Here is a 27,757-nt window from a genome sequence, read left to right on the forward strand (position 1 = left end):
GTCATTTGGCTGTAATATGTTACAAGCATGGTTGGGGTAAGCATTATGCTTGAATGTTCTTATTCCTTATGATCTAATTGTAATCATTCTCCCAGCCCAGCAAGCATATCCTGCAGAAAGGTTCTCCAGAGAGCCATAAAAAAGCTTGAAGCAAGTTTTATCAGCCATTTGAAATGTATCTGTACATTTTGGTAATCAATATTCCTTTCAAAGGAGGATCCGTTTGTGATGGTGGCAGAGAACATCCTCGGACAGCCCAAAAGATATAAAGGGTTCTCAATTGATGTCCTGGACGCTTTGGCCAAGATCCTAGGATTCAAGTATGATATCTACCAGGTGTCAGACAGCAAATATGGTTCTCAGCTGACCAATGGCACTTGGAATGGAATGATTGGGGAACTCATAAACAAGGCAAGTGTTCTTAACATAATTGTATTTATATGTCCAAAGCCATTAAAAGTTACTCAACTAATACTTGCCCATAATATTTGCTCGAATTATCCTGCTGAAAAGGTCACCACCATACAGTATATTGTGTTCTGTATGCTGGTGTGTTGATTTGTTCTGGGGATGGTCATGAGTACTTGAGAAGTTATAACAATGATCTGTCAAGAAAACATAATAATTGTGTGAATTGAACTTTTGAATCTGTGATTGGCATTTTGGCCTGTACTTTGTAGAATACAACAGGTTATTGTTGAGGCATGAACTGAACAGTGCAACTTTCAAACCACTCAACACTTGGACAGGATTAGAGGGTTCAGATGGAGCTAAACTGAATTAAACAGAATTCAGAGGTCTCAAGAAAAATGCAGGATGCTTATAGAGAGATGCCGAAAACACAACAAGAGTTGAAGAAGCGGCCAAATATGTTTGCCTGACTTGTGTATATCAACCAGCAATTAAAAAAGCTGGCCCACATCTTGTATAAAGTAGCTAATGTTGAAGTCATTCTTTGACTTTCTTCCTTATGTGTCTTGTTTACACTTTACCCTGACTTTACTGAAAAAATATTTTCATAGTCAGAGTTTAGTCTTGTTTTTTATGTAAACCACAGGAAGCATAAAGTGTCTGACTTGCCTCTCCTTCACTGACCTCCATAAAAATAAACAACCTCTTGTTTCGTGTACCACAATGTTACGCTTTTTTGCTAACCTTGGAGGCTTGCCTTAAAGCGGCACCTGTAATTTTCCTGAAGACCTTGATTACCTGGTTCAGGTGTGTTTGATTAGGATTGAAGCTAAATTCTGCAGGATTGGGTCCCTTCAGGAGCAGGATTGGACAGGGTATAAACCTACCAAATATAATCAGGTTATATGTGCTTAACATAAATAAATAAAAAATGCCAGTTAGGTAATAAAAAATAATAATTCGATATACATTCTCTGAAAAGTCTTAAAATTGTACACAATTTTGCTTGCTTTAAGGACCTTTAGATGTTTTACATTTGATCATTCAGTAGACGCTTTTATCCAAAGTGACTTACAAACGAAGAGAGTAATAGAAGCATTCAATAGGGCAACAATACAGTATGCAAATGCTGTGGCTAATCCCAATTTTTTACTGAAAAAAACAATTACTAAAAAAATACTGATTAGTAAAACACATTTTTATATAATTTGTATGCATTTATGTAAGGCCCTTTTGAACCTGAACAGTAAATTAAAATCTTCTCTTTACAGAGAGCTGATTTGGCAGTTTCTGCCATTACTATAACACCAGAGCGAGAGAACGTTGTGGACTTCAGCAAACGCTACATGGATTACTCTGTGGGGATCCTACATCGCAAACCCGAGGAAAAGATCAACATTTTTTCCCTGTTTGCCCCTTTTGACTTGGCTGTGTGGGCCTGTATCGCAGCTGCCATTCCCGTGGTGGGCGTTTTGATCTTCCTGCTGACACGGATGCAGATGCTCCGCTCCCAGAATCCTCCAGGAGCCCATCATGCTTCATCCATGTTTAACTCATTGCATAGTGCTATATGGATTGTCTATGGAGCCTTTGTACAACAAGGTACTTCAATGAATTCCTCACCCATGTGTTGATTCAAAAGTTATCTTCAGAAACAACTTATCAAATCAGCTTTAGCATCCAGGGGATCAGGTGATGATTTGACTCAGGGCAGAAAGATGAAAAGAATAAAGCTGATATGGGGGTATCAATAAATCTAAGTGTCTAAGACATGTTAATGCAATCATTGTTTCAGCTTAACAAATTTAGTCTTTTCTTTCTAACTTGAATGTGAAAAAATTAACATGCCCAGGTGTTTTTAGGTACATTTATTGAGTAAAAATAGTTCCCTTTTGAACGGTCACTTCGTATTGCGTAGCTATACGCAGTGGGGAAACTCCCTTTCCTCGATTTACTGAAGCTTATATGTAAAACGCATTTGCAGCTGCACAGCCAGCCCCCTGACCGTCTGACCCGCTCATAGGCTGTGCTGCAGCAACTGCACATCCAATGGCGCGGGCGACTCTGACGCACAACCAATAAGCTAGCCCAACGTCAGAGCCCGTCGAGGGGGCGTGCCCCGCCTATATAGACCCCCGAATTCGCCATTATAGCAGATTTTACTCCTTCAGCGACAGTACACATGTCCCTGAGCTTTTTACTGTAGCATTCGCCGTCGAACAAGCCTTTCAGCCTGAGCGTGCTTCTCTTCAGCAGACTTCGCCTGCACGTCGATTTCTCCTGACGCCGTCTCACCTGTGGCTATCCGGCGACATTATATCCTTTGTTCTATATTGCTAACATTCTTTTCAGTATGCCTCGTCCATCCTGCGCCACGTGCGGAGGCCGTCTGCACGAGGCAGACCAGCACACGAGCTGCATTTCCTGCCTGGGGATCGACCACGCAGAGAATGCTCTCTCTGCCGGCGGATGTGAGGCCTGTGACTGCATGCCTATATCCGCGCTGCGCAATCGGCTAGCTCTCTCCCGGGACGGCGACGCCGCTTCATCCACGCTTTCCGTTCCAAGGAAGAAGAAGCGTCGCAGCCAACGGCAACCGGAGGGTATGGAGATTTGTGAACGCACGCCGGCCGCGTCCCCGCGTGCTTCACTTTCTCCGACTCAAACGCCATCACCGGTCCGGTTCGCAGGAGACCAGCGCCCCCCCCCCCCCCTCACGTGGCGGGCCTCGTCTCCTTCGGCGGATCTCTCGAGCGCGACGACAGCTTATCCATCGCCGCTTCTGAGGACGAGTGGCCGGGCTCTCTCGACCCCGTCACCGCTTCTCAATCGGTGGCCAGCGGATTAGCGACCAGGACGAACTCCGACGCCGAGATGCTTCGGATCCTGACGAAGGCCGTCGCGGACCTCGACCTCGAGTGGGCCTCGCCCGAGGAGCCGCCTCGTAGTCGGCTGGATGGATGGTTTCTGGAGGGGCGCCAGCAGGCCCCGCGTCACAAACCGGCGCCATTTTTCCCCGAGGTCCACGAGGAGCTAACCAAGGCCTGGCGCGCTCCATACTCAGCACGTGTGGGATCCGCAGTTTCCGCGACGCTCTCCTCCGTGGATGGCGCAGCGGAAAAGGGTTATGAGTCTTTGCCGCCCCTCGAAGAGGCCGTGGCAGCTCATCTTTGCCCGAGCTCTGCAGCTAGCTGGCGAGCTAGAGCCGCTCATCCCAACAAACCCTGCCGTAACACCTCAGCCCTCGCTGGACGTGCGTACGCCGCCTCCGGCCAGGCTGCATCGGCCCTGCACACGATGGCCGTGTTGCAGGTCTACCAGGCCAAACTCCTCCGGTCCATGGACGAGGCTGGCCCGGACCCGGAGACGTTTCGGGACCTGAGGAGTGCTACGGACTTAGTGCTGCGGGCTACTAAGTCTACAGCACAAGCCATCGGCAGAAACATGGCTAGTTTGGTCGTGCTCGAGCGCCACCTGTGGCTTAACCTCACCGAGATCAAGGAGGCCGACAAAACGAGGTTTCTCGACGCTCCGGTGTCCAGCTCCGGTCTCTTCGGCCCGGCGGTGAAGGGATTCTCGGAGAGGTACACGGAGGCACAGAAAGCGTCCCAGGCCATGCGACACTTCTTGCCGAAGCGTTCGGGCTCCGCGTCCAGCAAGCCCAAACCTCCGCCTTCGCCTCATCCAGCCAAGCCGGCGAAACAGGCCTCTCAGCCCCGCCCTGCGGCTGATAGCCAGCGCCAGTCAAGGCCCGCTAAGCGCTACCCGCTCCCCAGGCGTCAAGGCCCTCGACCCAGCGCCGCGGCCGACCAGGCGCCTCCGAAGTCGTCCTAGCACGGAGGGGAAAGAGAGAGGGCTCGTGTCTCGCGCTAGCCGGACCACCCTCGAAGAAACCAGCAAAACTTCCCACAGCTCCCTGTTCAGTTCAGGCGGCTGGGGATTTTATTATTGTAAACAGGCCCGCAACAGGCCTGCAAACAAACGCCGTTTTCACGGCGACCCAAATAAAGCACAAAAAGAGCATGTTTCACAATCACAACACACGGGTTCACGGTCCCCCTCCACTAGGCGGCCCCCGCCCTGTTGTAACACTGACTTCCCCCCAGGCAAAAGCCTATATAGTCAGTCAAACACTCAGTATGTGCACAAATCACATTATAAGGGTATCAGGTCCCCCTATGTTAGGCGGTCCCCCCCATTCAGTGTGTCACGCCCTAGCCACACGAGTGATGGCCTGGCAAGCCATCCCTGGTGTGTCGAGTTGGGTCATAAACACTATAAAGCGAGGCTACTCGCTCCAATTCGCTCGCAGACCCCCGAAATTCCAGGCGGTTATCGAGACATCGGTGAGAAGCGGCGTGAATCACGTGCTTCGCACCGAAGTTCAAGAATTATTAGCAAAAGGAGCGATAGAGTCAGTCCCTCCCGCGCTAATGTATTCGGGGTTTTACAGCCGCTATTTCCTAATACCAAAGAAAGACGGCGGGCTCAGACCCATTCTAGATCTGAGGCGTTTGAACAGGGCTCTCATGAGACGGCCTTTCAAAATGTTAACACTCAAACAGATTCTCGCGCAGGTTCGCCCGGGGGACTGGTTTGTTTCAATGGATCTGAAAGATGCATACTTTCATATTCAGATCGACCCTCGTCACAGGCCATTTTTGAGATTCGCCTTCGAGGGGAGGGCATATCAATACACCGTTCTGCCGTTCGGTCTGGCTCTGGCACCCCGTACATTCACGAAATGTATGGATGCGGCGCTCTCCCCGCTGAAAAGCCAGGGAGTGCGTGTGCTGAATTATCTCGACGACTGGCTGGTGCTAGCGCAGTCGAGAGACGAACTAATAGTGCACAGGGATTTGATTCTCAGTCATTTAAAATGCTTGGGTCTCACAATCAATGTTGCCAAAAGCGAACTGAATCCCAGCCAGACTGTGGTCTTTCTGGGCACGGTTTTGGACTCGGTGACAATGAAAGCGCGGCTCACTCAAGAGCGCGCGCTCTCGGTACAGACACTGGTAGCCGCATTCAGGGCCTATATAAACCCGCTTCGGCCGGTAATAAAGTATACTAATAATCCCGACGGTGTCTGGTTTTGTTAGTATATTCTGTTAGTGGTGACTGACTTATTATGTATATTAGGCAGACCCGACTGTGTCTGGTCTGTTATATATACATGTATATGCATATGTTTTTTGGGTTCCTGAGTGGCAGGACATCCAGTTACTCAGGGTGCGGCGTTTTGCATGGTGTCCCCACTGCGTATAGCTACGCAATACGAAGTGACCGTTCGAAAGGGAACTACTCGGTTACTATCGTAACCTCAGTTCCCTGAGATAGGGAACGAGTATTGTGTAGCCGGCCGCACTTTATTAACTGGTGAAGTTGTCGCTTCAGTCGTATAACCTGCTATAATGGCGAATTCGGGGGTCTATATAGGCGGGGCACGCCCCCTCGACGGGCTCTGACGTTGGGCTAGCTTATTGGTTGTGCGTCAGAGTCGCCCGCGCCATTGGATGTGCAGTTGCTGCAGCACAGCCTATGAGCGGGTCAGACGCTCAGGGGGCTGGCTGTGCAGCTGCAAATGCGTTTTACATATAAGCTTCAGTAAATCGAGGAAAGGGAGTTTCCCCACTGCGTATAGCTACGCAATACTCGTTCCCTATCTCAGGGAACTGAGGTTACGATAGTAACCGAGTAGATTTTCTTTTTTCTTTTTTCTTTTTTAAATGCATTTATTTTACTATTTAATTAAAAGAGTAAACAGAATGTGATTCACTCTTTGATTACATAATTATGTTAAACTATTATATGTTACCAAAACATATTACTTTAGCTAAAGTACTGTATTTTTCAATACTGGGTACCTTTTGCACCACTGGTCAGCCTTTTACATTGAGTTTACCTCACCACCTCATACTGTACATGTGTTTGATTTTTAAACAAACCACTTTTATTTATTTATTTTCCCACAAAATGCTCCATACATTTTCAAATAAAACAATAATTTTTCTGCAATTTTTTTCTCTAGGAGTAGTAAAAGGACATTTTCCTTAAGGTGTGTCTTTAGCCCCATTGTACCCTATTGTACCAACATGGCAGTGAGAAAAAGGGTGAACTCTTCTGTCAAGTTTTAAAAACGGTTATAAATAATGGAGCATGTTCAATTTTAATAGTTGAGATGTACCTTTTTCATCAGAAATTCCTACCCTTGCGTATAGTTTAATTCCAATTTCAAAATCAGCATGCATAAAACATACCAAGAAGTGTTAAGTGCACCAAAACAGTGAAAAATTCTTTGAATAAGGCATGGGATATGCTGGTTCTTATCCAAGAGACAAAATGGAATAAATGGTTACCTCAGCAACTAGCATGCTAAACCCCCAGCTGCCTCTATTAATTCTTGGCGTAGCCTACTGCTCACCAACCCTTTTAAGCCACACAGCTAGTTATTGAATCTGGGCTGTTTCTATCTCATATTTCTGTAGCTTGCCACCATATGAAATGTACAGTAGATTGTACAAAACACAACAAATATGTTGCAGCAGTTTACATTCTTAAACATGAGGAATTAGCAAGTCTGATGACATGTTACTAATGGTAGCATTTCTGGCTTCCTCCATTGACTAAGGTTAATAATGTGAAACTGTGTTAGTGTGTCATAGATTATTCACGTCAATGACACCATATGATAATCTTTTAATACCCTTTGTTAGACATCTGCTGCTATCTAATTGATGTGGTACGCCTCCATTGTACAGAATCAGGATTATGTAAAAAAAAAAAAAAACTATTATAAAAGGATTATAGGGGGAAAGTGATTTAAGATAAACATTTTTACAAAAGAAATGGATTAGGAAGTGTTTTACTTTTTTATTTTGTATTGATGTATTGTATTTCAAAATACATTTCTACATCCTAAACACCAACATTATTTTTTGTTTCGTTTGTCACAGGTGGAGATTCTGTGGTGGGGTCTGTGGCATTGAGGATAGTTATGGGCAGTTGGTGGTTGTTCACATTGATTGTGTGTTCGTCTTACACTGCTAACCTGGCTGCGTTCCTAACTGTGTCCCGCATGGACAACACTATAAGGTAAATTGCAATTTCACAAATAGATTACCACCCAATGCACCATATGCTACAGAGTTGAGCAATCCCTATTAAAAGCTTTTCTGTCCTGTTTTTGTCCTCATAATTAGTGCATCCTTATGTTCAGGAAGATTCACACATAGTTTGGCCACATGGCTGGCAATACAGCTAACAAAGGCTATTTCAACCATTTAATCTTAGAAGTTTGCCACCAATGCGGACAATCACCAGATTACAGTATTTAATTTCTCAGACATTCCATGATCCGACAAATGCCGACTGAACAAAATTAAGTGGTGACCAACGACAACAGACTGACACACTGATCCAACAAAACCAACAAAGTGTCTGTTGCCATTAGTCGGCATATGACAAAAAAATTGATAATAAAAATTGCATGTTGTTTTTAAAAAAAAAAAAATTATTTAGTACTTGAATAAGCTATTTCAGATGTTCACATGTAGTCCACAAGACAAAATAATAGCTGGTGTCTCTCTCTCCATTCCCACGGCTCTCTGCCCGCCCACGCTTCACACCACAATACATAATATACACTCCCTGGCCAAAAATTATAATATTTTATTGGATCCCATTTTGCTTTGATTACAGCACACATTCACCTTGGCATCGTTTTGATATGCTTGTGAAATGTCACAACGTTTATTTCCGTCCAGAGCTGCAATAATTCCTCGCCATTTCTCCAATAAATATCAAAGATTATCAATGGGGTTAAGGTCTGGACTCTGTGGTGGCCAATCCATGTGTGAAAATTATGTCTCATCCTCTTCACAATTTGAGCCTGCTTAATCCTGGCATTGTTATCTTGGAATATGCATGCCCAGGCCATTAGGGAATGCGTTGGACAGTTCCCTTTCAGTCGAGAACGTCAGACGTAGTTGACGTCGACTGAATGGGGATTACGCTAGGGAGCCAATCGTCTTTGAGTACTATTGAACGAGCCTATGGAATTGCCTTTCGCTTCGGAGCCAATCGTTTGATGTCTCTGAAGAGTGCTGTTGTTTACAACGAGTGAGTGTGTCAGTGTTCTTCTGGAAGACTCACCCAGTGCTGGTGGTTTCTACAGCGCGAGTGCAGCGGTGATCGCGAGCTTTGAGCTCTCAACTGCTGTTTTAACAGCAACAAATTTCGAAATGTTTGTGTGTTGACGGCTAGTTAGAGGGCGGAAAAGTGAGTGCTTCACTGTTTCAGTTCACTGTTCAGTGTTGCCGCGGTCATTCCCCTGTGTGCTCCGGCACTGGTAATGGGTCCTATTTCCTGAAAGAGCAACACGGGTGTGTTTGCGTCTTTTTCAAGATGTCATTCCATCCGTGCGTTTCTGGGTGCGGTCGTTCCCTTTTCCTCTCTGACGGTCACAATTGTTGCATCACGTGTTTGGGCTTACAGCACGCTGAAGCAGCTTTTGTGGACGGTTCATGTTACCATTGCGGGAATATGACTGTCGCAGTGTTGAGATCGAGACTCGCCTTTCGTCCGCAAAGTGCGAGTCCCCATTACCATGCCCCACCCCCGGGTGCCGTGTGGGATGGGTGATCGGAGGATAGTGATGGATGTCTCGCCCGGTAACCATTCCCTGTGGGCTCCTCACTCCTCCATCACACCGCAGCCGATGGAATTCCTGTTGACCGTGCTGGTCCCTCTGTACTGAGCCGTTTCAATTGGGGTTCCACCAGAGGATAAGATGTCGATAGCAGCATCGGAGGGTGAGCTGGCCTCTGGAGATGATGACTCGGCTGTGTTATCTCCCTCTGGGAGTTTAACGTTGCCCGAGCCAGATCCAGAAATTTCAGCTATGCTGAAACGGGCCCCCGAGGCTGCCGGGCTCTATTGGAACCCTCCAACGTGTCCCGTTCAGTCTCAGTTAGATGATTGGTATCTCGGTATCCCAGTGCCTTTCTTTCCCGAAGTGCATGGAGAGCTTACCAGGTTGTGGATGGCACCTTTCTCTGCCAGAAACTGCCTCAATAGCTTTTCCCCCTCGCTACCCTTGAGGGAGGAGCGGTAAAGGGTTGTGAGGCTGTCCCGCCAGTGGAGCTGTCTGTCGCGACACAGGTGCACCTGTGCCCGACGGCCTCTGCATCTGGGGGATCCTTGTCTCTCCTCGCAGGCCTGCAAGCTTGTGTCAGGTTTGTCAGTCAAAGCTTACAAAGCCTGCGGGCAAGCCGTCTCCTCTTTGCATGTCATGGCGTTGTTGCAGGTCTATCAGGCCAACACTGCTGCTTTTACGCCTGTACCAAAGAAAAATAATGTTCCTGTGGATGATTTTAACAATTTTCGTCCCATCTCTAATCTTCCCTGTTTGGCAAAAATACTTGAGCGTGTTGTTGCCTCTCAACTCTGTAATCATCTTACAACCAATAACCTCTTTGAATCCCTTCAGTCAGGTTTTCATAAATTTCACAGCACTGAAACGGCGTTGGTCAAAGTTACCAATGACTTGTTGATGGCCTCTGATTCTGGAGCTACCTCACTTCTCATTCTTCTTGACCTTAGAGCTGCCTTCGATACTGTGGATCATGGTCTATTACTTACCCGTCTTGAAAGTGTTTTTGGTGTGTCCGGGAAAGTTTTAGACTGGTTTAAATCCTATTTTACTGACCGTTCCCATTTTATTTCTATGTGTGGCTTTAGGTCTGACACTTGCTCGGTGCTCACTGGTGTTCCTCAGGGATCAGTTCTAGGCCCTCTACTCTTCAATATTTATATATCTCCACTTGGGCATCTGCTGCGATCGCTTGGCCTTCATTATCACTTTTATGCTGACGATACCCAAATCTACATCCATTCTAAATCTGTTGAAGACATTGATGCTTGTTATCTTTCTGGCTGTATTTCTGAGATAAAAGCATGGATGAACAATAACTTTCTTTGCCTGAACAGCGGGAAAACTGAGGTTATGCTTATAGGTTCCCGTCATCAAATTCGCAAAGCGGCTCCACTGTCCCTGTTTGTTGATGGCTCTGTTTTAGAGACCCAATGTAAGATGAGGAACCTTGGTGTAATTTTTGACACCAGCCTCACTTTTGATTTTTTTGTCCAGAGCACTGTGGAGGTATCCTTTTTCCACCTCAGAAATATAGCCAGACTACGCCCAATGCTAAACTTATCTGTCGCTGAAAAGCTGATTAATTCATTCGTGGTCTCACGGCTGGATTACTGTAATGCTGTTACAGTATTGCAACAAATTGCAATATGTTCAGAACTCTGCCGCCCGGATCCTGACGGGAACCAGGAAATTTGACCATATTACTCCAGTTTTGAAGTCCTTACACTGGCTCCCGGTCAGGTTCCGTGATGATTTTAAGATCATGATGTTGACATACAAGGTATTACACGGCTTAGCTCCGCAATACTCATCTGGCTTATTAATCAATTATACTCCAAATCGCAGACTGTGCTCCTCACAGTGTAATCTGTTAACTATTACACAAACGCACCTAAAATCTATGGGTGACAGGGCTTTTTCTGTTTATGCTCCTACACTTTGGAACTCTCTCCCTCCTGAACTCAGGGAAGCACAGACTCTTGGCATTTTTAAAGCTCTTCCCAAGACACATTTTTTTTTTTAAACTTGCATTTGACTGCTGATGTCTTTTTATGATCGCTTTACAGTTATTTTTATTATTAATGTTGCTGGTTTTGTTTTTATTAACTTTTATTTGTTGTATTTTCCGGTGGATTGTGATTTTATGTACAGCGCTTTGAGGAGCTGCTTTTAAAGGCGCTCTATAAAATAAGTGCATCGTTGACTCCCCGCCGCCGTTGACAGTTCCTCCGCCTGCCCGTCGCCGAGGACGCCCCCCTGCCGCTGCCCCCCTGGTTCCGCTGTGCCCCCGCAGCAGCCTCCACCCGGGTCCCTCGCATGTCACAACTCACCCGTCACTTCCTCCTTGGAGTCAGAAGCTTCTGAGGTCGCTTCATTCCACTATTTCTTCCGGCCTGCTCAAGTCGTGCCTCTCGACAGCTATGGCCAGGGAGAGTGGAGACTCCATCCCCTGGCGGTCCAGCTGGGCAGGGAACTCTTCAGGGCCGCACAGTTACATCTTTTGCCTCTACGGATTCGTTCCTCTGCCAGTTGCGTTATTTCTGTCCGAGTGGACAACCCTTGGACAGACACTGGCTCTCAGCTGGCACCCGGGGCCCCGCAGAAATGCTTTCCCCAGTGAGCCTTCAAAAAATGGGGCTATGCGATTCATTGTCGCTGTGCGCCTGCTCAAGTTTAGTGATTTTCGTCACACTCACGTGTTGAGCAGAGATGCTCCTGAAGCTCAGTGAAATTCATCACACTCAGGTGTTGAGCAGAGATGCTCCTGAAGCTCAATTATCTTCACATGTAGTGTTGAGCAGTGCTCCCATCTTGTGCGCGCATGTAGCTTGCACCTACTGTGCTAAGTCAGGAGTGGAGCAGGTCTTGATAGTTGCCCCTTATTGGCCCAACCAGACCTATTTCCCCTCGACAGCCCTACTGACTTCCCCTGAATACATTTCAGGGACGGGGCATGATGGCACCCGCGTTCAAACCCCTGGAGAGATTCCAGGCTGGTCCTAAACTGGACGCGGAGGTTCAGGTGGCTACCGCAGGAACATGTGGTAGTTACCATCACTTCTGCGAGCACCCCCTAAAAAGAGGAAGTTGTGCTTATGCCAAATAGAAGTGGAACCTATTCTTTGAGTGAGTCTTCTCTCCGTGAGGAGATCCTGAGAGCGTTCAGTCATTTCAGTGCTCTCTTTCCTGCAAGATGGGTTGGAGTAGGCTGTTTTCCTCCACCCTCAAAATGACGCTGCCTCTGTTTTCTTGACGCACATCATGATGCAGAAGCATGGGAAGCACGTCCTGATCGTCAAGTTCCTGAGGGAACAAGGGAATCTAAAAAAGCCTTGCGCCCCTCTTTATCCTCTTGGGCCTTATCTCTGGTGCTGCACTGCAGAGACCGCCCCTGAGCCACTGCTTTCTCTGTCCGTCCGCTTCATTGCGGTTATACGTGCACAGAACGCAAGCCTTAGGACATCAGACCAGCTCTTATCTGTTAAGGAAATCAGCAGACAGGGAAGGCTGTTTCCAAGTGAGGTTGGCCCACTGAATGTGACTGCCTTCATCTTGGTGAAAATCCCGAGATGCACATGTCCACTTAGGTGGTGAGCTCCTCTTAAATGAGTGTGTGCTCCCGTCTAGGCATTGACACAGAGTGCTTCGCTGACAAATATTCTAGAGTTGGGGGCTGGGCGACACCTGTGTCGAACCGCTGCTTCCCGTGGCCTCCCTTCACATGAAGCCAGTTCACTGTAAGCCCGGTTCGTTGTGTCAGCTTGCTGTGCCATTCCCCTCCTATGGACTGGATACGTGCGCCATTTTTGCTCCAGTTGAGTTCCCTTTAACCGAACCCTGTTGAGTTCCTCCGCACCCCTCCGACATCGGATGTGGCGGAACGCCCGATGTTAGGCCTACCACTCGTAAGCAGTGTCGAACCTGTGTTAAGCTGGGTCCATAGGTTGCGATCCCTACGGTGATCCCATACGCGTATTCTTCCACGGTACAGCTACCTACGATGAGCCCGTGTCTTCCCTCTGCAGAGCCTGCTCTGCCATCACTGTCCGGTTGAGTCTCCCCCTGTCATAGGCTGGAGCCACCCCAGTGACGTTCCATATGTTGTTCTGCCAGGTCATCCCCCCAGTTCATATGTGTATTCTCCACGTTACCTCCCTTCGGGCAGGATGTGGCTTCCGCAGCATCCCTTCCTTCCATGTACAGGGAACGCTTTCCCAGTGAGCCTTGTAGGAACAGCAGTGACTTCCCTGGCCTTAAGCCCTGTCCTTTCTCCGCCTTAAATTGCAGGGGGATCTGGAGGCTTTTGTCTAGGCACTGGAAGGTGGCAGCTTTAGTGGCATGTTCAATGGTTGATCCCCATTCAGTCGACGTCGACTACGTCTGACATTCTCGACTGAAAGGGAACGTCCTGGTTGCGTAAGCAACCCAGGGAACGGAGGACGTAGTCCCCTTGCCACTACTGCTGGACCACCGCTGACTCCGACTTACGCTCGGCTCCTCAGTGAAAAAGCAACTAGTGCGTGCATCCACTACCGTATTTATACCTGCGCCGCGGGGGCGGAGTGTGTGATGTCATCACGCACGCCAATTCCATTGGCTCGTTCAATAGTACTCGAAGACGATTGGCTCCCTAGCGTGATCCCCATTTGTCGACTACGTCCTCCGTTGCATACGCAACCAGGACGTTCTTAACCCAATTTTAGCCATCTCCTTAGTTGTTTTCTTTGCTTAAAGCAGGCCAATAATTTGAATCCAGGTAGTGATATTTTAACCATCTGTGATGGAAAAATAAATTAGTAGGTTGTGGCAAATATAATTTATACTTGCTTACTTACTTCTGTTATTTGGTAATGTGCCTTGACTTGCTTGGTTGTGTGTGCACTGTGACTCGAATCTTGACTTGAGACTTAGCTACTTGTCACTTACTTGTACATGTGTGATTTGCTTCCATTTCTGTAACACAGAGATAAAAAAAAATGTTGGAATCACTTTCAGACCTTTCGGACAAAGCAGAATCCACATGACGTTAAAGAACATGAGCATTTAAAGCAGCAGATATATAAACAATGCACATGTTTATAATAGTATAATAGTTATCTTTATACTTGTTATTCTCGGTGTAAATAGGCCTTTAGAGGTTTAGAATTGTGTATTGTTGGCTGTTATATTTATTAAGTCCATATTGAAAGCCTAACCAGGGACATGTGCTCCAAAAAAGCTGTAATCTAGAAGCGTATGTTCACAAGACAATGACAATGAGCACTTCAGATGAACAAACTAAGTAGATTCTTACTAGAAATGTCAAAATATATTTAAGAGTTTATAATTGAGTTGGTAGTTAATAATAATGATAATAATAATAATTATTATTATTATTATTATTATTATTATTGACCTTTCTTGTTCAATGCCAGAATGAGTTTGTATTCTGTGTGCTCCCTTACCAGTGTTGTGCTAGTTTGCTTTCACATCTGTAAATGTTATCTAGCGCTGAGGTATGATGACAGGTATTTACCCAGCCTGTGTGCCTCTGATGTTTGATTGCATTTGATTATGCTGATGTTGAGCAAACTGTGTCCCGTCAGAGTGTGAACAGACCTCTGCTCTCAGACAAACATACCTGCATGTTCATTTTCACTAGTTGTTGGAAGCCAAATGTGACATATGCATGTTACAAAAATTTGATTATCTGAGCTACAGTTACTCAAATGTCTGCAATCAATGCAGTCATTATTATTATTATTATTATTATTATTATTATAAACCTAAATCACTTAAAATCATTCAGCACACATTTTATTTTTATAGGTACTATTAAATACATACCATAAATATAATTCCTAGGTTTGGGAAAAACAATGTGTTAATTTGTGCGATAATTATATATTCATTAAAGGCACAGAAACCGGTTTACACGTTTTAATGTGACCTTCATATTATAAAGAAAGAGTTAATGTTGTTGTGGCGAGCAGGACGAGGCCGAGGGCCTTGAGAGAGCGGCGCGAGGCCGGTGGCTTTATTGCTGATGAGCGACACCTGTGAGACGCACTGGTCTCGTATCTCTCACGGAGGAGCGGAGGCATAAAGGAGGAGCGACGACAGTGGAGATCCAGAGAGGCCAGGCCTGGATTTTATGTTGTGTTTTGTTTCTGTTTTGTGTGGCCAGCAGTCGTCCGCGAGGGGCTACTGGCTTATACTTTCATTTTGTATTTGTTTTATTTTATTTATTAAACTTGATGAATGTTCGCCGGTTAAAGACCTATAAGCCTCCGCCATCTAGAGTTTCATGCCAGAAATAGGTATTTGTCCAGTTGTGTAACTATGATTGTATGAGGCATTTCCCCTGAGGAGGAAAAATATTGGATGAGTATGTAGATTTGAAATCATGCTTTTCCCCATTATTGTTGAATCACGGAAGCTACACCAGTTACTTTGCCAAGAGATCTCTAATTTATTATTTTTTATATACAGTACATGTATCAGACATATGAGAGAAACAGGCATAGAAGAATAAGGCTACATGAGAGGTGGTCTTCATTCCAGATTTCTCTGTTTCCCATTTCTCTATTCCCTCACCCAACATGCCACCTGCAATGGTTTCTTGGTGTGTCTCTCCCTCACCCCCTCATGCCTCTGTTTCTCTGCGGTGGTACAGTAAGGATTGAGCTTATATACACCACTGAGTGACTTTCAACTTCCTTGTAAGGTAGAAAAACATGTTGCTTATGTTTAAAGAGGAACATATACCTCATGCTTTTACACATGGTACAATCCACTTTCCATATTAAGAAACTATCCCTCGGTGTATACATTCGTGGTACATTTGCATCAGTCAAAACATTCCTTTCCTTGTAAAGAATATGTCAACTGTACACATTTGATGTATCATCATCAGTGGAACATGTTACATTGCACACATAGGCCTACTTGTATGCAAAATATAGCACATCCCATATCTTTCTTCAGCACACATGTACAACATACTTCACAAAATACATTAATACTAAAAAAAAATACTAAAAAAAAACGTTAAAGAGTATTTTTTTTTGTCTTCAAGTAAATAACCCACAGTACAAAAATAATGTAAATATTATGAAACATGACATTAAAAAGTGTGTTTTTAATAGTTTTTTTTTTTTTTTAAGTGACTGTAAAGCGACATCAGTGGTTAAAGTTACAGCAGTATCTATCTCGCCACTCCTGAGCCCATTGAGTTTTAACAATTTCATAAAGTGTGCCAAGGGTTTGGTGGAGGTAACTGAAAATGAATGGAGACAAATCATTTGAGAGTAGACAATGCCTCCATTACATTATGATTAGCCGTTCATGTGAAAAAAAAAGAAAACTGTCTTTTGTTTTTGTGTGCAGTCCACATCTGAAAATCAGTCTGAATGAATAAATAATGGTGTTAATGGGAAAACTGATTAAAAAATAAACAACTCACCCAATAGTATCCACAGAGTGGCTGTGCAGATTGATGTATCTCCAGGGTTACACTTTATTTCGATAGTCCACTTTAGACCTTCTACTAAATATAACTAAGGATGCTTTCACACCTGACTCATTTAGTTCGTTTGAATCGCACTAGAGTTCGTTTTCCCCCTTGGTGCGGTTCGTTTGGGCAGGTGTGAAAGCAGCAATCGCACTCGGGTGCGCACCAAAAGCGGACCAAACAAGCGTCTCGAGGTGGTCTCGGTACGCTTTCAAACGAACTCTGGAGCGGTTCGTTTGTGGTGAGAACGTGATCCGACCTCGAACAGACCCAACTCCCAAATAACTGCGCATTTTTGGACTAAACCAGCTGCCGTAGTCAAACAAAACTATTATTTAGATTGTCAATAGCGCTCCCTTTAAACCATGACTGACTTACCGCGTTCTGCAACTCTCATCATAAACACCGAAGTTGTCCGCACTGCACAGGGAATCTCTCATTTATATCGCGTCTAGACTTTGTTGTTTATGAGGGGATTTGCGAAAGGATAAAGCTTGTGCTGATTCTGAACATACATTGTGAGTGAATTCTCCGCATGTCTGCCGGATTTTCCTCTTGGTTTACTTTCAGGAGTTCTGTTGGAATTTTCCCGCACGTTAATTCTGACCAATCGAAATGCAGTTGTAGAAATATGTTCAAGACACATCTGGCCAACGATTGATGTGGATGTTGTCACGTGACTGTATTTTGGTTCGTTTCATCAACTCATCAACTGATTCGGACCAGAGCAATCAGTGTGGTGTGAAAAGGAACCAAAACGCCTGAAAATGATACAAAGTATAATTTTTCGCCCTTAGTCCGGACCAAATGAACCGAACTACAGATGTGAAAGCCCCCTAATTTTGCAACTACATGTGAACTAACTCTCATTAATTTGCAATGTAGAGTGTCTGTCAGGGGAGCATCAAAATGCAGTTTTATCAGAAATTAAACAGACAGTCTACTAATGCTCTAATGACTGGTAGTTGACATGTAGTTGCAAAGTTACTTAAAGTTAGTAGAATGTCTAAAGTGGACTAATGAAATAAAGTGTCCCTTGCAGTGTAGACAACACAGCTTTTTGAAGCTTGCAGCTTTGAAATTTGTATTATTTTAAAGTGTGACACTCTTTTTGTGATAATATGAGGTGAAAAGAGTGTTCAAAAGAAACTTTCCAGTAACAAGCTACAACGTATAGCTTTACAGCAAGCTGAGGCAATAAATAATAATATTAAAAAGCTAATTTCTGACACTGAATGGAACATACAGTTGTCGTATACCAGCTTTAAGTGTTTTTTCTGATATACTTACAGTAGACTGACAAGCAAACCGCCATTAAAGTGTGAAACATTTCCTTTCACTGGCTTATGTTTCATCTGTGGACCTGACAGCTCCATTAGCAGAACAGATGGCCCAACATCTCACATTACTTACAGAGTTGTCTTTGGACTTTGAAGTTAGCTCTTGCCAAGTTAGGTCCCTGTCCTGTTGATGTATGAATCATATGGCACCATTACCATGATAAATGAATAAATTCAAACTTGGACAAATTAAACAGAGCAACTTTAGGTTGAGTCAGTAGAGCCAATGATATTGCTTTTTATTATGTTGTAAACAATTTATATATCAGTGGGCCATGAATTTTAAATCTGGGCTTCAGTGTGACACTTGCGTTTAGGATACCCAGTTTCATAATTATTAGGACATCACATGTTACAGTGCCTAAGGTTACAATCGAATTAAAGCTGCAGTAGGGAGTTTTGAGAAAACGTTGACTTAGCCTGAAAATTTGAACAAGCACAACTTACAGGTCCCACCCCCTTGCTCTCTGCTGCGCTACAGCCCTCCCTCCACAGCGGAGCCTGCCGTGAACGCGCAGGCTAGTAAACAGGGCCACCGATGACGGCGGATAAAAAGTTATATGGAACATCACTAATAGGGACTAAACGTCAATAATATGCTTTACATTGACTATGGCCTGCCCATACTTTGACTACAAACTTGGTCCTCAAATCATTATGTATTTTCCAATAGCCTACATGTAACTTTATAACGTTGCACTCTTTCTATAAGTAATAAATAGCTAGTAAGATAACGTTAATATAACGGTAACTAACGTTACAGTATGTAAGTAATTATTCTAGCGATATATAATGCTAGATAAGGTGTGCTAGTACATTATTTCAGCAACATGACAAGCCAGTGAATTAGCAGGTTTCAATTGTTGCTTAGCAGAGTGCGTGACATTTTATCTACATGTTATGCGGCTAGAGTTTTGACACCGAGTCAATGGGCTCTGTGTAATTTTTTCTTTTTCGCTTGTTTATCGTCATCGGTCTTTTTCCTTTTACCTCTTTGTTTTATGAGCAGGTGTCACTCGAGAATTGGCAGTTTAGGTTGTTTCTCCGTCATAAGCACAGCTGCAGCTCGCCGGCAATCTTGAGTTTGAACGACGGCTCGCGCTCCGGCGCTCGCGCTGTGCAAGAGAGGGGTGTGATCAGCGCGTACACAAGCGTGATTGACAGTGCTAAGACATGCCTCCTGGCTCTGATTGGTTGTTTCTGACCGGGAGCGTGTATTTCTTGCAAATGGCAATAGGACCACTGGGAGGAGCCAGAGGAGCTTGATTTTTACACAGTATTCTACTGTCAGGACATAATGATAGTTTTAGCAAATACATGTTTTCAAAAGTTACCTACAGGAGCTTTAACAAAGACAAGTAAAGAACCAAAGATTGACATTTCAAAGACAAACTTAATCACAAAAGCATCCAATAAAAGCATAAAATGATACTGATTGCATTAGTGTGCCTTGTTAAAACAGTAAGCCTGTTTGTGGGGTGGGGGGGTCAAATACTTTGGTCAAATCCCAATTGCTTTCTACTCTTTGTTCTTCATAATGCTGAAAAATAAAATATTGCAACAAAATACTTCAGTATAAATGTATCAAAATAAAATACAAAATACTGTTCAATGAAATACAATATTGTATATCTTAATATCTTATTATCTTATAAAAATAGACTAAATAAATGTAAAATTGGCCATGCAATGAAGTATCACTATATAAGGCATTGCTATTATAGCTATTTCACCTACTTCTTCCCTTTCCGTGCCTAGTAGGAAAAAAACAAACAAACAAAAAAAAGTGGTTGCACTTTATTTTACGTTGTCCTTGTTACAACATAATTATACATGTAAGTACTGAGTAATATTAATTAACATCATCTACATACTATAAGGTTAGGGTTAGGAATAGGGTTTGGTTTAGGGTTAGTTGCTATGTATGTAATTATGCAAAATTTGCTGTTCTTACATGTAACATAACAAGGATACTGTAAAATGAAGTGTTACCATTTTTTTCAATAATTATATATTTTAATAACAATTATAATTAAAAGAAGAATTTTTTTCATTTTTTTTAAAGGGTTCAATGGTGTTTCATGTATTCAGAGTTCTTTACAGTGTTAAAGAGATGGATTCTCATGCTAAACATGGCCAAAGTTTAAAAAATATATATTTTGGCCGAATAACGGAGAATTTCTGTGCCGAAAATCTTACTTCGGGTTGGTACAAATTTCGGCAGTTTTTTTTTTTTTCGATCGTGGATCTAATGACGTAGACGAGAGTGGAACTCATTATATGAGCATTTCTCTCGGAAAAGCGCGCCCGCGCACACGTCGACCAGAGGAGAGCGAGACCGCGCACATCAACAGGAAATCATCGGCAGCGCTGCATAGGATTTGTTCAAGAATGTCTTTAAATACATTTGTATTTCTCTTAATGAGTCATGGGTGTGTTTTTGGGCTTTACGTGCAATAAACCAATCAGAGTCTCATCTCCCATTCCCTTTAAAAACCAGTTGTGCTTGCGGCAAGGCGGATTCGCAATTTACATGACGGAATTTGATAGAGGATAGACTGAACGCTTCTCCAGAAAAGAAACGGATCTGCTCGTGCGCGAGGTTAAAGCGCGCAAGCAGACCATCTACGGGACAAGCCGGATTCCACCATATCTTTATATACACAATAATAATCTTTTACATTGTAAACGTTTTATTTTTAATATTTGGCGCACATTACGAACGCGCTCTTTAAATAACAAAAAAAAATATTGCACCATTGACTTTAGACCAAGTTTCAGTTGATCAATGGCACAGTCTATTTCAGTTGCCTCAAAATAGCAACGCGTCATCAATGCGCCTGAACACACCTCGGTTTTAGCACAAATGGGCGCAAATGCATTGGCTATTTAAACAACTTGGCGCAGGACATGAAAATGATTACTGCGTCGGGCTGAAACTAGCAAAAAAACACTTGCGTCGCGCCTGGCGCCACATTGCACCGAGTGTGTGATAGGGCCCCATGTCATCGTTCTGTATCAGACATTGCCACCTTGAGGAATAAAGGCGAATTGCACGTATTGAGTCAGAAGAGATTAAATTATTCTTGTGCAGGAAAAATTTTTGCCTACTTACACTATTACATAGCTCGGGTCACTAACACCCTATAAACTTTTTACAAAAAAAAAAAAACGGATAATTAGAAAAGTTTTTGATTGACACAGGAATGGTAGCTCAAATTGTGGCAGTTGTTTTGAGAAACTAATAGCAACCACATGTGCTAAAAACCACATAGAATATGCTAGAAATACATTTACTTCAATAAATCTAAAAGCATTTTTTTCTTGTCTATCTATCCAACAGATCTTTTCAGGATCTTGCAAGGCAGATGGACTTTGCCTACGGCACTGTTAGGGATTCAGCCGTGTACGATTACTTCAGAGCCAAAGGCACAAACCCATTGGAGCAGGACAGCACATACGCAGAGCTGTGGAGGACCATCAGCAAAAACAATGGACAGGACTTCTCCGTTTCTAGCCCTTCTGAAGGCATACGCAAGGTATGAACATTTATCACCTATTGGCTATATGATTGCAGAGAATTATGAAAACAGAAAGACATTGTGAGGGCTGTTTTTTTGGTGTAGTTTTCTGATCTTTTGGCATAATCTTTTGGTATAATCCTTTCAACTTTACTCATCTATAATTTGCATCCAAATTCAGTCTATTACAATAAGATGTTTGGCAAGTCAGTTGCTGTCATCAAAAATTCAACGTGCAATGGTTAACATGACAGACACCTTTTCCTCCACTTCCACACTTCACAGTGATGTATGGTGTTTATGGCCAGAGCAAATGCTAAATGAATTCTAGAATATTCTGAGCTCTGGACATTGATTCATCAGAGACTGAACTGATCCAAAAAGTATTAGACACAATTCTGCAGTGAGCTTTTTTTAGAGGATGCGTGGCATGTGTATAAATGGGTAAATTGTAGCATCTTGTAAGCCTGTAATGAAGAATTAATGTACTGTACATGGTAAAGAGGGGATTTGTAGGGCCCCCTTGTAAAAATGTGTTTTTTTTATATATATATATATATATATATATATATATATATATATATATATTATACACACACACTTTTTTGGGTACCCATTAGGAAAAGAGATTATAAATCATACTAAATTATGTTTTTTGAAAATGTAAAAATACTGAAAGTTCTCTGTGATTGTAGGGTTAGGGGTTAGAATATACAGTTTACAATTGCTTGCCATTTTATGTATATACAGGTCCTTCTCAAAAAATTAGCATATTGTGATAAAGTTCATTATTTTCCATAATGTAATGATAAAAAATAAACTTTCATATATTTTAGATTCATTGCACACCAACTGAAATATTTCAGGTCTTTTATTGTTTTAATACTGATGATTTTGGCATACAGCTCATGAAAACCCAAAATTCCTGTCTCAAAAAATTAGCATATCATGAAAAGGGTCTCTAAACAAGCTATTAACCTAATCATCTGAATCAACTAATTAACTCTAAACACCTGCTAAAGGTTCCTGAGGCTTTTAAAAACTCCCAGCCTGTTTCATTACTCAAAACCGCAATCATGGGTAAGACTGCCGACCTGACTGCTGTCCAGAAGGCCATCATTGACACCCTCAAGCAAGAGGTTAAGACACAGAAAGAAATTTCTGAACAAATAGACTGTTCCCAGAGTGCTGTATCAAGGCACCTCAGTGGGAAGTCTGTGGGAAGGAAAAAGTGTGGCAAAAAACGCTGCACAACGAGAAGAGGTGACCGGACCCTGAGGAAGATTGTGGAGAAGGACCGATTCCAGACCTTGGGGGACCTGCGGAAGCAGTGGACTGAGTCTGGAGTAGAAACATCCAGAGCCACCGTGCACAGGCGTGTGCAGGAAATGGGCTACAGGTGCCGCATTCCCCAGGTCAAGCGACTTTTGAACCAGAAACGGCGGCAGAAGCGCCTGACCTGGGCTACAGAGAAGCAGCACTGGACTGTTGCTCAGTTTTGCATGTCATTCGGAAATCAAGGTGCCAGAGTCTGGAGGAAGACTGGGGAGAAGGAAATGCCAAAATGCCTGAAGTCCAGTGTCAAGTACCCACAGTCAGTGATAGTCTGGGGTGCCATGTCAGCTGCTGGTGTTGGTGCACTGTGTTTTATCAAGGGCAGGGTCAATGCAGCTAGCTATCAGGAGATTTTGGAGCACTTCATGCTTCCATCTGCTGAAAAGCTTTATGGAGATGAAGATTTCATTTTTCAGCACGACCTGGCACCTGCTCACAGTGCCAAAACCACTGGTAAATGGTTTACTGACCATGGTATTACTGTGCTCAATTGGCCTGCCAACTCTCCTGACCTGAACCCCATTGAGAATCTGTGGGATATTGTGAAGAGAAAGTTGAGAGACGCAAGACCCAACACTCTGGATGAGCTTAAGGCCGCTATCGAAGCATCCTGGGCCTCCATAACACCTCAGCCGTGCCACAGGCTGATTGCCTCCATGCCACGCCGCATTGAAGCAGTCATTTCTGCAAAAGGATTCCCGACCAAGTATTGACTATTGAGTGCATAACTGAACATAATTATTTGAAGGTTGACTTTTTTTTGTGTATTAAAAACACTTATTTTATTGGTCGGATGAAATATGCTAATTTTTTGAGACAGGAATTTTGGGTTTTCATGAGCTGTATGCCAAAATCATCAGTATTAAAACAATAAAAGACCTGAAATATTTCAGTTGGTGTGCAATGAATCTAAAATATATGAAAGTTTAATTTTTATCATTACATTATGGAAAATAATGAACTTTATCACAATATGCTAATTTTTTTAGAAGGACCTGTATATATATATATATATATACATAAAATGGCAGATGGTGTATATTATAAAGATATATATATATATATATATATATATATATATATATATATATCTTTATAATGAACAACAGGACAAACAAACAATAAATGGGACAGACAATTCACACAAAGCGCTTGCTGAAGCCACAGAAGCTGACATTGTTTGGTCCTGGTCATGACTTCACACGCTACAGCATAACGTCTCGCCATGTCATTGAATTGATTTCACATGCTTCAAGACGCAATCACACAGAGGTGTTTCCATAGTGTCAACTTCTGATGCAGCGAAGAGTTCCCTTGAAAGGAAACATTAGGTCTATTGAAAGTCTCCATAAAACATGGAAACCCAATGTGTGTTTTTGTGTGTGTGGGGTCCAGGTAAACCCTGCATTATGGGGACAAAATGTCCCTACAGAGATGGCAATATCCCAAATCTGTGTGTGTGTGTTTGCGTGCGTGAGTGTGTATGTGTGTGTGTGTGTGTGTGTGTGTGTGTGTGTGTGTGGTCCTGTTAAACCCTTCATTGTGGGAATATTTTTGTTCCCTACAAAGAAAACAGCTTATAAATCATACCAAGTGAGGTTTTTTGAGAATCTAAAAATGCAGAAAATCTTCTGTGATGGTTAGGTTTAGGGATAGGTTTATGGTTAAAGGATATAACCGTTTTATACAGTATAAAAATTATCTATGGAAAGTCCCCATAAAACATGAAAACCTGGTTTAAAAATGACTGTGTTAACTTGTATAGCCATAAAAATGCATTTTGTGTGTGTGTTTTCTTTTTTTTCTCAGAAAATGTCAGTGGAATCCTAGCACCACCCTGTAGACCACAGTGACAGTATTTTCCATTTAGTGTCCGTTGTTAACATTTAGAGCTGATAACAGATAACAGGCTGTTCTCTCAGGTCATCTTATAAAAGTTCTTATTCTACCCTTTTGAAATTAACAACTGTCATTGAATGTTAGTTCTTGAGAAAATCAAAGACAACTTTGAAAAGATCAAAGAGGAAGTTTGAGGAAGAAACTTTTAGAGTGCATAATGAGTTGAGGATGTTAAATCCTTTGAATCAGCCAATGAGGGCAGGTTGAGATCAATGAAGCACCTTTGAACGAGAAAAGAACTCAATAGATTAGTCAAGATTAGCCTCCAGAGTGTGATTTCAATGACGAAACACTTAAACAATAACAACTTTTGAGGATAAGAACGTATAATGATCCATTGTAAAGCCTACCAGTCAATAACTATAACAGTCTAGTATAACTGTAACTAGTCAAAAACAATAAATAGAACTATAACCACAGCTGTGGTGTCGACTTCCCTATTCTCACTGAATTAGAATTATTATTAAAAATGTATAGTTATAGTTTTAATAATAATTCTAATTCAGTGAGAATAGGGAAGTCGACACCACAGCTATAACAAAAGACAAAAGCTTTTTTTCAGCTGATGAATGCTAAATACTTTGACAGCAATAAGAAAACACCCAACTAGAAGCTTGAGCATTAAAAGCAGTGTGCTTTAAATGTACATAACTGCAGCGTACATTTATAATAAACAGTTATCTCATATTGGGTTAACAATAGTTATCGTTATAGTTATTGTTCTTGCCGTGAATGGGCCTTTAGACTGCAATGTTAGACAGTACACCCTTAAAAGATGATTATTTGAGCATGTTGTCAGAAATCTCTGAATGAAGTTATATCTTTTATCTGCAGGCCAAAAAAGGACCGTACGCATTTTTGTGGGACATGGCTGTGGTGGAGTATGCGGCACTGACAGATGACGACTGCACTATCACTGTATCCGGCAACAGCATGAGCAGCAAAGGCTACGGCATAGCCATGCAACATGGGAGTCCTTATCGAGACCTCATCTCCCAAAAGTGCGTATTACCTGTCTCCCAACTAAAATATATTTATATTTACCTCTTTAAGAATAACATGCAGATGGTGTATAGAGTATGTATGGAGTCAGGCACTCTCTGGAGTTTGTGAAAGGCAAGCTATTGACATAATTATTACAAGTTGACCATGCTTCTGAGAATTGAATAACTTGTATGGTTAAGAGTTTGTATTCTAGCTAAAAACTATGTGTTCCAAGCAAAACATGAACAAGACAAAATATCCAAAATATTAAAATATATTATTCCACACATTTCTTATTTAATGAGAGATCATACATTCAGTTGTTGTTGTTTTGTATGTGTTCGAGAAAGCCATATCATGTTCTGCAGAAATATGATTTTTTTTTTTTTTTTTTATAAAATATGTGTTCCAATTACCAAATAAATGACTTGCTATTTCACAGGTGCTTTGAATCTCCCACAATTCATAGCCATTCTTTATTCCACACAAACCTTTGATTTGACTGTTGTTTCTTGGGTTTAGTTTTAGAGTCATTACAAATTGATCCCTTTGTGAATGTAACGGATGCCAGCAGACTGTCTAAAGCTGCACATAATCACTTGTAACTAATTAAGACGGTAACAATTGTATTGCTGCTGGATTTCATAAAGCTGTGTAGTGATCTTCTTTTGCCTATTCACTCACTCATTATTGATCTTTCTAGAATATGTTAACATGACCCAACCACTAGCAATACCTAACACTTGTGATGTTTGCAGATAAAAACGTAGCATTCTTATCTCCATAGAAGAGGCATATTGTAACATTATATTTTATCTAAAAAAAAAGCCATTTGTAGGATAATTAACATTAGGACCCCCCCCCCCCAAACGGAATTGCACCAAAAGGAATTGCAAAAAAATAGCTATATTTTTTGTAAGAAAATGTGTTGTTTCACCACCCATGATGCAAGGGTGTTCTGTGTGTTTGCTGGGTCATTGCCCTGCAGCTCCAATGGTGTTATGGATAGTTTATAAGGTGTTGCTGGGTGGTTGCCAATTGTTTCAACACAGTCTCATGCCATTTTGTATCTATTTTATGTGTGGGCAAATTTGTGGCTAATTCATTTGAATTTGTACATTCTCATCCATAATTTTCTGTATAGTGATGGTTATGTTTACGGGTGACGGTTATGTTTTGGACAATGAAATCATCTGTGAGATAATTTTGGTTGTTCTGGGTGGATACTTGTTTTGGCAAATACCACTAATTACTGTTTCCAAACAGTATCTCAAACACTCCCTCGTCTGCCATTGGTAAAAAAAAAAAAAAAAAACACAGCCATGCTATTGGCTTGTACTATTGGCAGAGGCACCTACAAGTTTTCTAATTGTCTAACATGCACAGGCTGCATTCAGACTATTTGAGAGGAAATAAAGGAGACATATGTAAAAACGTAACATGAAATAAGTTCACTCCGTTGTAATCCCTTACAGGATTCTGGAGCTGCAGGAGAAAGGGGACCTGGATGTATTGAAACAAAAGTGGTGGCCTCGGACTGGCCGCTGCGACCTCAACAGCCACAGCAATGCCCAACCGGATGGTCGCTCGCTCAAGCTGCATAGCTTCGCCGGCGTCTTCTGCATCCTAGCAGCGGGGCTCCTGTTGGCCTGTCTGGTGGCCGCCCTGGAAATGTGGTGGAACAGCAATCGCTGCCGGCAAGAGCAGCCCAAAGAGGTGACCGAGCTCAGGGCGCGGAAGACAGAGCAGGGAGAGGACACTGCCACACTCTACTTTAAGGATCCCGCAGCAGACGCGAGCCCCGATTTAGTCGAGCTCCAGTACACACAGTTATAGGTGTGCCCTGATGAAATCAAAATTGGTCCCCTGTCCATTAAACATAACAACAGATTTTATGTGTGCTTGGGGTGTGCAGAGTGCCCTTGATTGAGCAGGTTTTATGGATTAGAATGTCACAATTACTAACAAGGTGTGAATGTGGAGTTTAGACCATTTCAGAAGGCAAAAGCTCTGCTTCAAACTGTAGAGAGCTGCTGTGTACTGTCTTTATAGGCAACTATCTTCCAATGTAGCATCCTAAACTGAAATGGAACCGCAATGATTAATCTAAAACACTCTA

At 42.8% G+C, this 27,757-nt stretch overlaps 1 protein-coding gene across 2 annotated transcripts in view; it reads left to right on the top strand.

Moving 5' to 3' along the window:
• Positions 1–27,757, top strand: part of grid1b (glutamate receptor, ionotropic, delta 1b) — a 584,450-nt gene that overhangs the window by 546,823 nt on the left and 9,870 nt on the right. For both annotated transcript variants that reach the window (XM_056247253.1, XM_056247254.1), the window contains exons 10-15: positions 214–415; positions 1,687–2,013; positions 7,368–7,506; positions 21,243–21,438; positions 25,489–25,655; positions 27,114–27,354. In XM_056247253.1, coding sequence (XP_056103228.1) covers positions 214–415; positions 1,687–2,013; positions 7,368–7,506; positions 21,243–21,438; positions 25,489–25,655; positions 27,114–27,354 — 1,272 coding nt within the window. The remainder of the gene's footprint in view (positions 1–213; positions 416–1,686; positions 2,014–7,367; positions 7,507–21,242; positions 21,439–25,488; positions 25,656–27,113; positions 27,355–27,757) is intronic.

This window comes from Rhinichthys klamathensis, unplaced genomic scaffold, assembly GCF_029890125.1.
Source record: "Rhinichthys klamathensis goyatoka isolate OS25496 unplaced genomic scaffold, OSU_Roscu_1.1 h1tg000045l_1, whole genome shotgun sequence".
NCBI classification, from domain to species: Eukaryota; Metazoa; Chordata; class Actinopteri; order Cypriniformes; family Leuciscidae; genus Rhinichthys; species Rhinichthys klamathensis.